Source organism: Uranotaenia lowii, chromosome 3 (assembly GCF_029784155.1).
Source record: "Uranotaenia lowii strain MFRU-FL chromosome 3, ASM2978415v1, whole genome shotgun sequence".
Classification (NCBI taxonomy): Eukaryota; Metazoa; Arthropoda; class Insecta; order Diptera; family Culicidae; genus Uranotaenia; species Uranotaenia lowii.
Genome location: NC_073693.1, coordinates 336014952 through 336032654, shown reverse-complemented (window position 1 = coordinate 336032654; position 17703 = coordinate 336014952). Strand labels below are relative to the sequence as shown.

Sequence of the window (17703 nt, the reverse complement as noted above, 5' to 3'; positions counted from 1 at the left end):
AGCCCCAGAATGCCAACGCGATCATTACCAGCCACCAGCACTTTTCCAGCAAACAACGCCCCCGAAATGGTTCGAAATAGCGGACGCCGTGAATGGAACTGGTACGCCAAAATTCGCGAACAATCTGGCTCATCATTAGACCGCACTTCCGGGTTCGACTGATTTTCAGCTTTGGTTTTCGATGATTTCGAAGTAGATTTTGAGCGGGAATATTCCGTCCAAACATTTGAATCCTACTGATGGTAGTTTCCATTGCTAACACTTTTAACTAACCTCCCGAATCGGGAAGGCTTTATATACTATACGAAATAAATGGCCATCGTGTTGATAGTCTTTTGGATGATATTTGCTTTACGACCTTATAATTGTGACTCTTGTAGATGGCTATCGGAATGTTGATATAAAAGCTTAGATTTTTCGTAACGAACATGGCAAATAACTAGTGTGTAAAACGTTATGTTAGCAAATAACACACAGCGTAAGTGTGTGTCTAACTTGTAACAGGAAGCAAAATTAAGAAATTTCATTTATTTCTTAATTCGATTAAGCGTTAACTTTTATTAAAACTCCGTGAACGAAGACATTATTTTATCGAGAGATTTAGAAGAGAGAACCCACCGTATAATCACTCACAAACATTTCCAGCCGACCAGTACTCAAATTTGCCGCCGTCTTCTTAAAAGCTTTTCCGCAAGTGACTGTGTCCTTGCTTAGTAATTTTAGCCGCCGCAATATTGAATGAGTTCTGTTGCCTAGCACGGGCGGCTATTTTCTAAATTTGGGGTTTTCAAAAATTGATATATGCAACACCTTTAGAGGGCGATGACCGTTTGGGATGCTTTGTCCGTGTATGAATCTGATCCAAAGAGAGGGACGACGTTCTTCTTTTTATTCTTTTAAGTTTATATCTCAGCCGAACTTCGATTCTCAATTTTCGTTCGACGCCTCGGGATGGGCAACCGAAAATTTGAGTTTGAAAAGAAATGTTTTTTCGGAGAAAGTCGTGACTTCGAGAGTCGGCACGAATTTCGGTTTTGAAGAAATGTATGGACTCGCTATCTTCTTTTGAGGAATTGATACCTTGACTCGTCCATTTTGTCCTAGTTTGTGGTAGAGGCAGGACCGGTTATTATAATCCGCGAATCGTGTGCTCTTATTAAAGGTAGAGCTTATAATGTGAATTTTCTACCCTTTGGGTTTTTAGTAGAATTAGTTTTGTCGTTTTCCCCCGTAGAACAGTGAAGCATTCGCCAATAAAGTGCTTCAGAATCGTAGGATTTTTCTTTAAAGTGCGATTCAGAAAATCCTTAGGTAAATTATTTGCGGAAAGTTATTAGTGCGAAGCGTGTTCTAATTCTAATCCCAAAAAGCAGATTCAGATCACACTTCCGGTACTGCATATCACCGACTCGTGACAAAACACGCCAGCCGAAGCTCTACCCCTACAACAACGGTGGTACGTTCAGGCGGAATAGCAACCGTTACCCCTGAGCGGCATACGCAAGACGGCTTCAGTATTCGGCTCGACGACTACGATTTTCATCGGGACGCCGACGGCATCGACCAGACCTCAACAACGACGTCGACATCCGGTGAAGCACGCTGGTGAATCCACTGGCGGTTGTAACCGTGCTATGAACATCAGCAGCAGCACCAACAGCAGCACAGCAACGGTAGATTCGATGGGTAATTAAACACAAGCCCCATGAATCTCTAATACTGTATTTGTTTTCTCCACTCGTGGAGTGTTCCACCGTACCCGATAAAAACAAACACAAATCGTCGCCAGTGTATTGCTATCTCACTCACTCACACGCTCTCTCGCAACACTGGCAAAATTATCGGTGGGCCACCGTCCGTAAGCAGAACTCCGACAGGTCAAAACCAGTGCAACACCGTCCGAATAAACAAACAGTTTGACAGCACCTAGTGGTGCACCAGTGCAACACTAGTGCAACACTCGGCATAAACAAATACGGTATAAGAGTGAGTACTCATCTTATGAAACATTTATCCATGCGCATGTGATGTAATTTGATTGGTCCATAGACGACTATTTTCGCCGCCACCTGACAGCCTAGTCGTCAGCGTTGGTGCTTTACGATCCAATGACCTGAGTTCGAATCTTGGATCTAGACCAATCATTTTTTTCTGCACTGAGTTGCTTTTTTTAAGACGGTTGTCGTTATTAGCCGTCAAGTCCATGGCCGGCCAGCACACTACTGAGCCGTTTTTTTTTATTAGAACACGCACTACTTTACCGCACCTGAGTTCCAGCTAAAAATAGAACCTACGGCTACGAGTAAAATTAGGTAGCTCAGAGATAATTGGGGGAAAATCTGCAGAGTAGGCCGCACCAAGAGTGCCGAGTTAAAAATAGAAGCTAGCTAGCTAGAAGGAGTTGAATCCCGAATACAAGATTGTAATAAAAGTTGTACCATAGAAATAATTTTTTGAATACAAACTCCTTTCGTTTTTCTACCGAAAAAATTTAGTTTTACTGGAAATTTCAGAGGAAGGGAATTCACATTTTATCGGGCGTATTTTTCTTTTTTGAGTTGGTTGGCTCCGATGTTTCCAACCTCCGTTCCTTCCTCCAAAGCAATCTAGGATATCCCGGTTAGAAGAGGTTGACCTATGATAATTTTGCGTTATTTTCCAGAGTTTCTCTCTTAGCCAACCGAGCATTCATTTTTCTCAAATTCTGTTAAATTTTCCACCGAACATTCGGTTGGCATCGATCAACTGTTGAGGATCCCAGGGACAGTTGGGGGCTTAATCTTATTTGGGTTAAAACTAAGTACTATACCCGCCCTGCGGATAGGTCTCATAGCCGGGCAAAGCAAAACAGGTGGAAGATCTCCCTCTGGGGAGTGGCGCATAAATCGGCCACTTATCTACCCCTTTTAAAAACTCCCCCAACCGAACCGCCTCCGGTTACAAACTGCCAAACTTTATCAAGTTTTTTTAATGACTTCGTGTAAATTTAAATTCTAAGGTAAAATTTTTCTTGGTTTCCGTGTTTAAAATCATAACTCTTAGTTTCTTATAAACATCTTTGTTACATGTAATACGATTAGGTACTTCTTATTGATTTAAGATTAAGGAAACACCTAATATATTTTATTTGAACATTTTTCCAAACTTATTTAAAAACTTTTGCTCTTCTTGTTCAATTATATGTTAAATACATGAATCGGAAGGTTCCAAACCATTGCCCAGTTTTTTCATTCTGCGGAAAGATATACAGTACCGTTTATAATTGTATAGAAATATATAGAAAGCACGCTCACTGTCACTACGACTTTGAACTTCCATATCTTTTCACTCTGAAGATATTTTTTGATCAAATTTCCAGCGTTAGAAAGAATAACTATCACATTATTATTGCACAAAATTTGAGTTTTCTGGAGTTAATGTGACCTGAGATACAGTAATCCTACGAAAATCGGACTTTTTGGACTTTCACCATTCAAACAGCAATATCTCAGAAACTACGCTACATTTTTTATTGAAATTTTGCAGAGTGATTGTTGAAATATAAAGCTAACATGTCTGAAGTTTTTGAAAAGTTCTATCGATGGGATCAAAAGCTACGCGAAGTACAATATTTCAGGCATGAACCTGAAAATGCGATTTCTATAGAATTTTGGGCTATTCATGAGAACAATATCGTTTCCATCCACAAATTAGTCAAAAAATGTCTGGCAAAAGCAATGAAGAAAAGAAAAAATGGAATAAATGTTCTATTTGTATTTTGAAATCAGAATCTCGCGATATTGTTTTGATTTATTTGTTGAAATAGATTTTCTGGTTGTTAAACATAAATTAGGATTTTCCTATGGAAACATTCGTTCAGAATTCTATATAAATCGCATTTCTAGGTTTATGCTTGAAATATTGTACCTCACGCAACTTTTGATCCCATCACTAGAACTTTTCGAAAACTTCTGATATGCTAGCTTTGTATTTCAACAATCACTCTGCAAAGTTTCAATAAAAAATGTGGCGTAGTTTCTGAGATATTGCTGTTTGAATGATGAAAGTCCAAAAAGTCCGATTTTCATAGGATTACCTACTGTATCTCAGGCCACATAAACTCCAGAAAGCTCCAATTTCGTGGTATGATGGTGTAAAAGTTATTCTTTCTAACGCCGGAAATTTGATCAAAAAATATCTTCAGAGAAAAAAGTTATTGAATTTCAAAGTCGAAGTGACAGTGTGCGGGCTTCCAATTTCTATACAATTATGAACGGTACTGTTTAGTTAAAGTTATTTTTACGGTTATCTGCAAATTTTTGAATGTCAGTTTTCAGGTAAACTTAAGATTCAATTTGTGTGTGTGTGTTTTTTTAAACCCTTTTAGCTAAAATGAAGATCAAATATTGTTTATAAGTATTTTAAATCAATCTTACAAAATTCAAAACAGATAAATTCACAAAAATTTTACTGCAAAATTTAACTTTTTTTTTCACTATTTTTCTTAATTCTGCATAAATTAATATTTGCTGTAACTAATCTATTCTAAAATCACAAAAGTGGGGAAATTTCAACAGAAATATTGACATATCTTAGATTCTGTGATCTTTTTCAATAATACATTAATTAACATTGCAATGATAAAATATTCGGTAATTTAAAAAAAAAGTTTGCATTTCATGAAAGTAAGGATAATGCTATGAAAATTCAGTTTGGCTATTTCTTTTTTCGATAGATTTTGTAATAATCCATCTCTTATCTTCTTTTTATCGAGCATTAAAAGAATTTCAAACAGAAGACTCTGTTTATTTTTGCACATTGTTATCATTTATGCTTATTCTGGTAACCCTCTACTGGGTTAACATGCAACACTTTTCAACTTTTATGACTTCTAAAAAAAATTCCACAGAAAACCATATCGCTTATGCATCAAAATTTTTATGGTTGATGGAACGTCAAATTGATGTAGTCAAAAAATTATTGGTTCAATTGCAGTAATTTTTGGTTTTTTTTTTTTCTCAAACTAATTTTTACATTTTTCTGTCAATAAAGCTGTCATAAGAAATAAAACACAAGGGTGCTGCATACATTCAGGGTTAAAAATACTACAAACAATAATCCTAGCTAAAGTCATTTAAACGAAATGTTTGGGTGAATGAAATTTGCATATAAACAAACGTGTGATGCAAATAATAATGTCCCAGCATGTGAAAACCAGATTTTTTTACAAGGTGTCGCTTTAATTTGAATTTTGATGCATATTACCACAGAAAGGTAACTGAGTTATAAAAATATCTATTCAAAAAAAAAAAGGTGTTTGTCGGAAAATATTTTGACACCAACAGTCTTGGCAACAGCCTTGGATACTAAAATCAAAATAAAGTTTTTAGATGATATCATAATGCCAATCCGTCATGCTAAGATGATTTTACGGCATCAAAAAAAGTGAGAATCTTTCAGAGTGTGTGTAAATTTTTTCAACAATTTTCGTCCATTTGTATATCACTCCTAAATACATACTTTTCAACTAAAAAACAGACGAAAAGCCTGATTACGTAGTCAAAATTATGTTGATCACAAACACATTTTTCATGTTAAGTACGTATGTAATTAAACTGATATGTAAACAAACATTACAGTGTACAACAGTATATTTATCCACGTCAGATCGTTTATCTAGGAAATTTACAAAAGTAGAAATAATTTTCACAAGTTTCAACCCTTATCTGCTCTTGGGTTTCAATGATTCTACTGAAAGTTTGGGGACTTTATACGGGTGTATCTAAATAAAAAATTAAAAAAAAAAGAAATGAAAAAAGAATGAATGTCAACACATACTTTGGCAGAAACTGCGGTGAATCCATGCACCCATGGTGGATACCAAAAAAAATTTTAACTGACAAAATTGTTAAAGCCACACCAGATAAATTTTGAAAAAAAATTGATTGGAAAATTGACATAATTTGACACATTTTCGCATCTTTAGATATTTGGAACACGAAAAAAAAATTTTTGTCCAATTTTCGAAGGAAGCTGTTTTTCGAACTTTTGGTCAATTTGCAATTTCTCTTTTTCATTCTTCCTCCACTTGTATTCAACTTTGCACTGGATTCTGAGTATAAAAACGAAAGATTTCTGCAATGGCGCAATAAGTTTATATTCACCAGATAGGCAGTTTCATACCGATTGTAGAGGTGTAATTACATAAGCGCTGCTATACTTTACACAAATATGATAATATATAAAAAAAACAGCTACTTTTCTAAATTCGTCAAAAAAATTTATTTAGTGTTTTAAAAATCTAAAAATGCGAAAATGTTTCAATATCCGTGAACTTTCCAAGCCTCGTTTCAAAATTCATCTGGTGCGATAATTTTGACGGTTCGTTGATTGACAAGTACGGTTTTACGTGTTTTTACACTTTTTTTACATTTTTTGTGGTCTTGATTTTAAATAATTAATAAAAACATCCTTGTGCGCAACGTATTGCTTCTAGTTTTAGCTTTTTTGAACATTAAGTGATTTTTTTTTCAAGAATTCCGTAGCTGATCTACAGTCTTTTTTCTAAAGCAGGGTTTTTCGGATTAACTTTCTAAGATTCTGAATAACAGAAAAATGAAGTGTTGTAGCTGAATACTGTCTGAGGAACATATTTGAGTTCCAGTGAGAAATTTCTGAAACTATAAGTATAGTAAAGAAGTTTTAGTCATAAGTGTCAAATTAAAACTCCAGGATCTTTAATGGGAAAATAACTGTATTGACATCTTTCTTTTATTTTTGAGAAAATAGAAAAAAGTCCCTGTATTCGACTTTGAAATACATCAGTCCTAACTGATCTTTTTTTAAAGAAGGGCTATTGCTCAGTTCATGTGTCTATTCATTTTTACAGAATTTTTTTATTGTTCTTAGGATTTAAAAGCACTTGATACAGCTTCAGTTATGTACGTACATCTTCAACAAAATGTTTAAGATCTATTTTTGCCGAAAACATCTAAATCCTTTTTCTGTTCACAATATAAATCAAAATTTTCTTGAAAAACTAGATTCGTATGCAATTTTTTTCATCTGTCAAAGATTTACATGAATCCTTTGCTTGTTTTGTACGAATTATTTGTTCACACATATCAGCTGACAACTTTGCAATGTAGTGAAGTTTTCTTTACGAAATTTCAGCCGCAACATCTCAGATGAAAACGGTCATGAATTTGTTTAAGATAAACCAGTTTAACTATTGAATCGGTCTTATGCTAGACCAGGAAACGAACGGAAAAATGGATCGATTGAAGACTCATTTATCACAGAGTTTTGATAATTCTTAAATGACAAACGGTTTGTTTTAGACCATAATCATGAACTTTTTGAGACCATTTCCTATAAATTTCTATAGGGTTTTCTAAAAAAAACTATTGAATGATTTTCTTTTTTACTTTTGATAATAAATAAAAAAATGAGATTTTTTTTATATATTTCAGTTTACATTACGGTTTAATTTTTGTCACACTTTATTCATAGTCACTAAGTTTTACACAAAATTACTACGTGTTCATCATATAATGCAGGCTGCGGACAGAGGGATCAATTTCGGTTGTCCAGTACTGACTCATAACTATAGCCGACATTCCCAACATTTGATCACGTATCATAAACTCACGAGCCATGATCCGCACCACAAAATCATCTCGAACCCAGAGCCGAAGCAGTAAACTCAAAATACCATAATAAGGTGCTGTAAAAGATTGAAATTTCAGAAATGATTACAATCAGGATCGATCATAGTTAATTTTTAATAATCGGTTTACCAGAACAAGATTTTCTAAAGTTTTTTCCTAGACGGGTTTTCTATCGTCGCACACAGGGGTGAATGCACCTTATAAACGATTAAAATTATCTGCGGACAAACGGTAATTGATAAAAATTTGATGTCTTTACAACATTTTCATATTTTTTATGATCTATCGAATTCTTGGAAGAAAAAAAGTGATTTTTCCGCCTTGAATGGAAAAAAAAATTAAATAACTAGTTTAAAGACATAAAGTCTTCCCACAATTATTTTATGGAATTTTGTTAAAGACACCATCAAGATCGCATGAAAATTATAAAAGTTACGAGCAATTTGAAAATGTAACAAGTATTACTATATTATCTTTACTATCTTTTTTCGTATACGATTAACAAACTTGGAATATTTGAAAAAGTTGTTTAAATTGTTGAAACGCACAATTTTGTGCAACATGTCAAACACATATTTCAACTAAGAAAGGAGATACACTACAAAATATCTAAAATAATGCCTATTTTTCAGTAAGTTAGAACCCTAAGAGTTCGGCGAGTTCGTTTAATTTTTTAGTGGGTTTTGTTGGTCAACTTATTGGCTTTATATTGATATATAAACTTAACATTAGTTTTGGATAGATTTTTTGCAAACAAGCAATCAATAATAAGCCTTTTCCTCTAAAGAACAACAAAAATTGAGGGTTTTTTCTTTGAATTTTATTTTGTATACAGTACCACATTTTGTGAAAAGTCCCGGAGAAGTTGAAAACGGAATTATAAAAAAAAAACAATTTTATTAGCAAAAATTAAAATTGGCATATACGTCACTTCGGCATATCACGGCAGAAGCGCCGTCCCAATCATTCGGGACTCTTGACACATTTCATTCATAATCTTTTAACTACAGTGGGTTTCGAAATACAAAATAAGAAAAAAATACTATCAGCCCAAATACGCAAAATTAGTAAAGGAATTGATTCCCTAAACCATTTTCCTACTTATAAACATCACAAAAACTCGAAAAATAATACATTTTACTGATACGCTTCAAAATGAATGAAAATAGAAGTTTCAATCAATGCTTTTTTCGGTAATAATTCAAAATGCTGTTGCTCTGAATGTCAGATTTGTTTGAAAATCTATTCAAAGCAGTCTAGTTTAAAAATTTTGGAATAAGTATTTTCGTTACACCTGAAAACAAAGTAAAATTTCAATTTCACATGAAACCGAAAGATTTAGTACAAATCTAGTAGGGGAAAGTCGGGTTAATTACAATGTTTGGAAAAAATCTAATGATCAAATTATTATTTAGAGATCCTTTGTTGATTTTCAGCAAGCAAGGGGGCTAAAAAATACAAATAAAAACTTTCAGGCTGCACCATTCGATGTTATTTTATCTACTCAGAAAATAGTCCATAAATCGTAACATTATCAGAAATTTCAAGCATTTTCATCGGTGGAATCTTTATTGGACTTCTTATTAACCATCTGGAGGAAAACCATCGAAATTAGGTCGTCGGGCTTGTGCAACTAACGTCTTGAAAAAAAAAGCTGCCAGATCGGGTAAGACGTACACTTCAAGGTCGGGTATAAACGAACACATAAAGTTGCTCCCGATATTTCAAGTTTTTTATCTGTTTGATCCTCCATATGCTTTCAGAAGACCTTGGCAAGTACAATCGACTTTAAAAAAAAGGACTCCAGTTTCTCAAACAGGCTATGAAAAGTGCTAAAAATTGATCCCTGGTGAAAACAGCCCTATTAAATACGGAATTACGAATACCTCACTGTTCTGCAACCGGATTCGGCCCATCATCGGTTTCATTTTGGTTTAAAGACATTTCCAAAGGCTTATTTTACAAAAATATGTACTAGTACAGCAATTTTTTCGGCAATATCTACGTTTTCTACGCAGTGTCCGTTGATTATATTTAAAACTAGCTGATCCCATACGAACTCCGTTTCGCTTTCAACTTGGAAAATGTCATGAACAGTTTTATGAATGCGAATTGTTAAGCATTTTCCAGAAGCACTTCTGAATTCATTGTTAAGAAATAATTGCAAAAATATTGGTCGATCACTTTGTCTGTCGTCTGCTACTAAATTTGAAATCAGAAATCCTTTGACCGTGCCAAAAACCACGTGTACAAATTTCGACTCGATCATTGCATAACAACGCAATTATTGCCGAAAAGCTTAACCCCTTTCGGGGGCCTAATACAATCTTTGATGACTGAAATCGATTGCCCTTCCCTCAAAACTCCCGTGTGCAAATTTTCATCGCAATCCGATGTAAAACAATGACGATATTGCAAAAATATTGAAAGGTTTATATGGACGACCCCCTTTGCCGGCCCCTTACACTGAATTTAATACCTGAAATACATTGCTTATCTCTCAAAACTCTCGTGTACCAATTTTCATCTGAATCCGATGTATAATAACGACAATATCGCATTAACAGTGAATAGTTAACATGGACGACCCCTTTGGTCGACCCCTGATTTTAGTTTGGATAAGTGAAATCAGTTGTTTGTCCCTAATAACTCCTATGTGCAAATTTTCATCCCAATCCGATGTATAAAAACGTCAATATCACTAAGATACTGAAAATTTAATATGGACGACCCCTTCTGCCGGCCCCTTACACTGAATTTGATACCTCAAATCGATTACACGTCACTCAAAACTATCGTGTACCAATTTTCATCTGAATACTATATATAATAAAGTCAATATCGCAAAAACAGCGAACAGTTAATGTGGACGACCCCTTTGGCTGACCCCTTACACAAAATTTGACACCTGAAATCGATTGCTCGTCTCTCAAAACACTCATGTCCAAATTTTCAACACGATCCGACAAAAAGTAACGTCAATAACGCGAAAACAATATTTGTCTTGTATGGACGACCCCCTTCAGAAGGGGTCATCCGAAAATATAAAAACATTTTTCATCCTTCCTGGTCCTAATGAGCATCCATGCCAAATTTCAGCTCCCTAGCCCTTAAGACGGCTGAGTCTATAGAGGACAAACAAACAAACAAACAAACAAACATACAGAAATTGCTTTTTATATATATCGATTAAACCACAGGTATGAAAGTTTTCAACTAAATTTATTTTCGAACCAATATTGTGTTTTGTTTAAGGTTTGTGTACTTTGATTGATTTAATGCTAACCATGGACCTTTAAAAAACCGTTTTGGTAGTATTATGTGAACCTAAGTTTTGTGGAAAAATTATTTTTTTTTAACTGCAGTTTTTATTGATATGTTAAATTTTCTGGGAAATGGCAATTCTGGTGACAAATTTCTAGAGAAATTGTTAATCCTGGTGATTTTTTTTTTCTAGGAAATGTTTCATTCTGGTAAAAAATAAACTGGAAAATGGTTCATTCTGGGGAACAAAATTGTGGTAAGTGGTGCATTCTGGAAAAAAAATCTGGGAAAGTGGTTTTCTGGTGATTTATATTCGGGTTTTTTTTTATTCTGGGCAATGTTTTTCGGGGAAATGGAGTACAACTATTAAAATACTGAAAAAGTTAATTTTTTAGGTTCACAATTATTTCTTTATTTATTTATTACACAATATTTTCAATTTATCATTGAAATCTTAAACTGAAAAAGTATCGGTTTGGAAATGTGATATCTTGAATGATTATGATAAATAAGAAACTGATAAAAATAAAAGGAAAAATGCAATGCATCGTTCGTCGTTTTTATACGCCTCTTTGCAAAACTCTTTAAGAACAAAACCATTTCCTAAAAATTTTGAAATTTAGCTCGAAATATTGAATCTCACTCAAAAAATTTGTGTATGCCGAAAAATTAATACCGAATTGTTACTGAAATAAAAGGTTTGAGATGAGCAATTTTTTTTTCGTATAACAAAAATATTAGTTTGCGAATCTCACCACAATCTCTTGGACTAGGATTTTGAGATTCTTTTAATTAAGTTGATCATGTTTTAATCCAAACACCGTGTTATCCATTTTGTTTCTAGAACCACAAACATCAATACAATCAACCCCGGGAAACCAGTATAATGAAGTTGCCGTGCACCTGTTCCACTGAAACCGGAAGTGAAGCCGATGGCGCCATCGAGTGCATCGAGTGACCGATGATACTTCCCCCGATCGATTCCGGAAACAAACAGGGAAGCAGAAATTCAAAATAAATAAGCAAATTAAAGCAAGAGCGTACAACTCATCACGTAGTACGTTGGCACGGTATCGAATAGAGTCGGGCAAATTTCAGACGATGAAGCTGACGAAAGCGGACCGCAAACCACAGGACCGACTCCTAGGGCAGGTCCTGTATCCGGTGATTCTGCTGAGCTTGTACGTGGACTACGTGGGCCATCACGTGGAAGCTAGCGCGGCAAGTTCTCCCCAGGGACACTCGAGTGCCGTCAGCTTCAATCTGCGACCGGTGCTGGCTTCGGGCCCAGGAGGTGAATCAGCGGGTGGCGCCAAGCGGGACACGCTGTTGCATTCTGGAGGTAGGTCCCATTCTTAATTTCAGGACACACATTGATACAAGGCGGAACCGAAAATCAATTCATAGTGTGGCATTGTTGGGGGTGGAGAGGACTGAATATTTGAACCAGGCAGAGGTTGAGGAGGTTGATTATTGTGGAAGTCGTCGAGGGCGATGTTCCAATTAAAATATAACATCGTCCTCGGTAAACAAGTGATTTTGGGGGCGGCTCCACTTCACAGGAGCGGCGAATATGGGATTAGTCAAAATCATATACACGAAACCTTTGCACCTGTCACCCTCTGAAGAGTTTGCCGAATTTTATAACCATATGTTTGTGTGTTTCGACTAAGCATAGAAGGAAGCACGGCTATATATGTACCTAATGTTTTTAACCAAATAGGATATCACATCAATGACTCGGTTTGTTGATTTAAGGAACAGAAGGCATGTGGATCAAAAAACCGCAAAACATGGGAAGGGAACCATAACCAAACATAAATATTAAAAATTTATGTTTCGGCTGTTTGGAGTTACAGTGAAGCAGACCACCATTAATGGAAGGTAGAATTTATTTCATAAAGATTTTAACCTTCACCCTTCCCAACATATTTTACCCGTTACAGTCCCTGGAGTGTCAAATTGACACTCCTTACTAAAACCAATATATCTCTCTCTCGTTTCCCAATCGATTTTAACAAAATTTATAGTTTTGAAAATCTCGTAATGTAACTCAAATGTATATCACAGCCATAACTCACAAACAATACTCCAGTCTTACGTTAATCTAAGTCTAAGAATAAAAATCCGAAAAAAACATGCTTCAGAAAAAGACTGTAATCAACTAAGGAATCCAAAAATCCAAGGATTCCAAGAAAGCTGAAGTCAGAAGCTTTACGTTGCACATAAATATATAATTTTTTTTAAATTATTATTAAGATAATGATCTCAAAAAATGTGTAAACGTGGTGTAAAAAACGTACTTTTCGATCCATAAACCGTCAAAATTGTTTAAGTCACACCAGATTTTTGAAAAGATTATTGAAAAGTTGACATAATTTGGAACATTTTTGCAATTTAAAAATTTCAAAATACCTACCACAGGACTTTTGACGAATTTTCGAAATAGCTGTTTTTCAAACCTCTTGTCAATTTTCAATTTCTCGGATTTTCTAACACTTGAATTCAACTTTGCAGTGGTGTAATTACATAAGCGCTGGAAATACTTTACACAATTTTGATAAATAAAAACTAAAAGTAAATCCAGAAAATTAACGCAGACGCCTGCGTTTTTTGTCTGTTTTCGCTCACCCGTCGGTATTGAAATTGGACAAAGTTTCGTAGGTTCAACGTATTTGATGCCGCCCATTTCCACACACTTTTGAAAAGGAACAAGCAGCTGCTAGCGGTAATTTGCGCTGACTTACGAAAGTTCAGAATGTATGTCACATTTTTTCTTGGTCTAGATTCGACCAGACCGTTGAATGTTAAAAATCCTAGCATTCCCCTAAGTTTATTGGAAAACCAAATTCAATCGATTCGGTTCAGACCGAACGAGAATTTAAAAATTAATAAACAATCCGCAACATGAAGTTTTCAATCACGGGAATGTTTCTTATCGTTTAATTCAACAGATTTTAGTTATTGACGAGCCGAAGAACTGTTTAGAATCGGGAAAACTTACACACATAACATAATTTTGCACAAAATCAGTTTTCATGACCAAAATATGTTTTTCATCTTTACCTCTAAGGTGGCAATCAGTTCACTTTTGCGCATAGCATTTTTGCAACATTGAAATTTTCTAATAAAATCATAACAAATAGGAAAAATTTTCTGATTTTTGTTGGGTTGCTAATTTATCATGTTTCGCATCAGTTGCAATAGATACCGTAAAACGGGATAATTTTGATCACCGAGGTATCTTTGACCAACAATAAATTTTTGCACATTATAATCAATAACTCAGTCTTTGGTTTGAATTTTTGAAAACTATTTTCAATGTTTGAAAGCCTATTAATTGAGTATCAAATAGACAAAATCTGTTTTGTGTTTGAAATTTTTTTCTGTTAGTAAAAATCTAATTTCAAAATCTTAAAATATCTATTTTTTGCAAAGCTCGCAAACAAACAGCTCTCTTGATGATACCAAAAAGCATTTAGAAACAAACGGGGTGTTTAAAGTGAAAGAACAACTTTCGTTACTTTGTATATGAATAGTTATAGTGCTTTTTTTTAAAGTCATTTAATGATAAATTTTTGATATTTAAAAATAAGGGCATTTTCCAAGAGTAAGCCCGTATTGGACAAATGGATAGGAACCCTATCAAATCGTTAACTTTGAAGAAAAAATGAAATTGAAAATAGTGGGAGGGTCTAGGGGAATGTGTGAAGGTAAAATTTCATTTGTATTTTGAAGATCAAACTATTTAGCAATTATAATTGTTTTTGCCCCTAAATGTGGGCAGTATCTTTTTTAAATAAAACGTTAAAAATTAAGGCTAAATTGATAAACTTGCAACTTTTAATATTATGAAGGTGTTTTGTATCCTTTATGATCAGGAAAACTTGTTTAAACCGTCAGAATAGAGACTGATCAATGTCACCCCAAAGTATCAAATTCTGAACAGAGACGAAAACAAATTTTAAATCAAATTTAAAGAGGTCTAATAAATTTCTGCAACCATGTTTTACGTCCAGTATTGGTTTTTAAAATATAAAACATGCCACATTCCCCTTAACAGAAAAAATGATCGAAATATATTGAAAAAAGTGATCAATATTACCCCGGATTACGGTATCCAAATGTATATACATAAAATTGAAAGCTACCAATTTGCCAAGAAGGGTCCTTTCTGTTTGTCTGTGGTATTACCATCGCTTACTTATACAGCGACAATCAAGACAGGACGTGGCTTAACAACGCATGAACAGATACTCGCCGTATCATTTTTTCAAATTGACATGAAATTTCAGCGATTTGTGATTCCTAGATAAATATTGAAATTTTAACGCCCAATTTTGAACAGACTCGGGCCATAGATATGGATGATGATTTTACAGCTGAAAATGTTTGAACCTTATGAACACATGAAATAACGGATGGAAATAGCCTCATGTGCAATCACACGTCAAAATTACTCTTCGCTCAAAGATTAGGTATCCTTATTCGAATGTATAAAGTTTCAGACAAAGAAAAACCACAACAGCTCTCGTCGACTTTCTGACTGAGAGACAGGTGAATGAGAATCTATGTGTATCTCAACAAAAACCATACCCACTCGAAAACGACCGGAACAAGCACAGTAGAACACACTGCAACTAGCTTCGTGGGACGCACTTTTAACCATTTGGTTCTGGAACACCGTACATCGATTCGATTTTGCATTCCCACAGGTGTAAAAAGCTGCGATCCAGAGAGAGAGAGACAAAGAGCTGGCCCTAATTCCAAGGAAAACGACGATATGAGGTACCTTCCAGAATAAAGAATTATTGATGGGCAGCCGTTACAAAATGGTTGAAGGACGTGTCGATTTTAAGAAATGGTATTTTGAAAGTCACTAAGATTTATAGTAAAAAAAAATCATAATATTAGGATTTTGAGGAAAATTTGAAATCTGAACTAAACGACACGTCCCAAGGGGGAATTCGGAGCCAGTCAATTTCGTTACCTGAACGGAGCCGATTCTGACCCCGTTATGGGAAATGCCAAAAAGTTGCTCGTTTACATCGGACGTCCACCAGCCAGCCGGCGATATTTGACTTGCATGGGTACTACATTCTAAATGGAACCCAACGTGCCACCACGAGGCATGTAACGAAGCCTACTGAACACGGAAGGACCCTAATCCACATCTCTCTGGAGCCACCCGAAACCCCGAGCCCTTCATTGATTGTGGCCCCACAGTCACGGGAGTTTCGAAATTACACCAGAAGCGAACGGCGAATCCCTGTGGGCTCCCGGGGAAAGGGGGGATGAAAAATGTTCATTATGTGTCGATAGAACTTGCGTATCTAATGATAAAAATGGGTTTTCCTCCCACACGTGAGCCCATCAACCACCCACCAACCAACCTACGGCCGAGTTCTGATCCGGGGAAGCGGAAGCGACTCACAGATTTTGGTCGAACGATTCCAAACAGCAGATCCCGGACCGATACACTTCCGTCCGACGACTGCCGATATTGTTTGGCTTCATGCGAAATCGCTAGGGCGCGAAATGGTTTTTGCGAGACCCCCATTTCGTATGATACGCGCGAAACGGAGGGAAAAGTTAAGTGGCGATCGGTGGAAAATGACTCCCCATGAATATCGCGATATGGGATGATGTGGGAAAATTTGTTCTAGTTTGCATTCACTTTTCTGGGTACAATACCAGATCGCATCCGAGGTTGGAGGACAGTTGGGGTCCCGGTGGAATATAGATTGAAAAACTTCACCCATATCTGGGGTGGAAAATAGTTGCCGGGAATGACTATACGTACAGATTGTTGCGTACAGCGTTGTTAGGTGTATATTAGCAGAAAACAACACCGCCCCGGAGGCTTACACTATTGATAGATTGGAACGGCCACAGTTAGATTAGTTCCGGTGCTTAGCTGATCAATGGGTACGCAGCGAGTTGTGATTAATACTGGACAGTTTCGAATGTAGGAGAAAAGTGGGGAAGCTGAAGCTAGGGGAAAGTTGACTGCCAATTGATAAATTTCGTTTGAATTTCATACATGAATAACTGTTGTTGTGTTTCACATATGCGAGCTATGTCAATTTTCCGGGAGCTTTGTTTGATGCAATAATTGGAGATCGCAATTTGAAATAGCAAACAAACAATTTTATGATTTGGAATGCGTGTGGATTTGTTTTTCCGATGTTTAGAAATTACCTCATCGTTAGAACAAAGTTTGCACGGAACCATTTCTCAAACTGATAGATTAATATTTATTTTCTCGAGTTTCAGGGATTAAATCCTTTTCTTGTTTGAAAATCCAGTTTCAATTATCTTTATTGGATGTAAAAATTTACAAAAAAGTCTTAATATTGATTAATTGCGAAATTTGAAAATAAAAATAAAAACCCGGAAATGTCTGTAAAGTTTTGCTAAGATTAAGTGAAGATTGATGATTTTCTTTAAAACTATAATCTCCTATCGCGAAGAATATAAGCCTGATGTTTAATTTATAAAATTTTCATGAAATTATGGCATCAAGAGCTCTTGAGAAAACAAAAAAGTTCATGAAATCCTTAGCCGGCATGCAGATTAACACGTTCGTCGCCACGCTCATTTCGGTTGTTTTACTTGCCGGGCCCAAAGAAAATCTCGGAGCAAGTAAGCAACCAGGGAGAACTCCACTATTTATAACGTGTGGCTAAACTGAGCAGTTAACTTGAGTGAGAGAGCGTCACATGCTTTTTGATGTGACAGGGCCTCCCAGGAAATACACCCGTCACCCGAATATGGGTGACGTAGCGAC

The 17703-nt window shown here is 35.6% G+C and overlaps 1 protein-coding gene across 3 annotated transcripts in view; it reads left to right on the top strand.

Annotated features, from left to right (window-relative positions):
• The window catches only part of LOC129755942 (zwei Ig domain protein zig-8-like), a 123573-nt gene that overhangs the window by 57953 nt on the left and 47917 nt on the right, over nt 1-17703 (top strand). For all 3 annotated transcript variants that reach the window (XM_055752654.1, XM_055752656.1, XM_055752655.1), the window contains one exon: nt 11758-12255. In XM_055752654.1, coding sequence (XP_055608629.1) covers nt 12015-12255 — 241 coding nt within the window. In that variant the 5' untranslated portion in view covers nt 11758-12014. The remainder of the gene's footprint in view (nt 1-11757; nt 12256-17703) is intronic.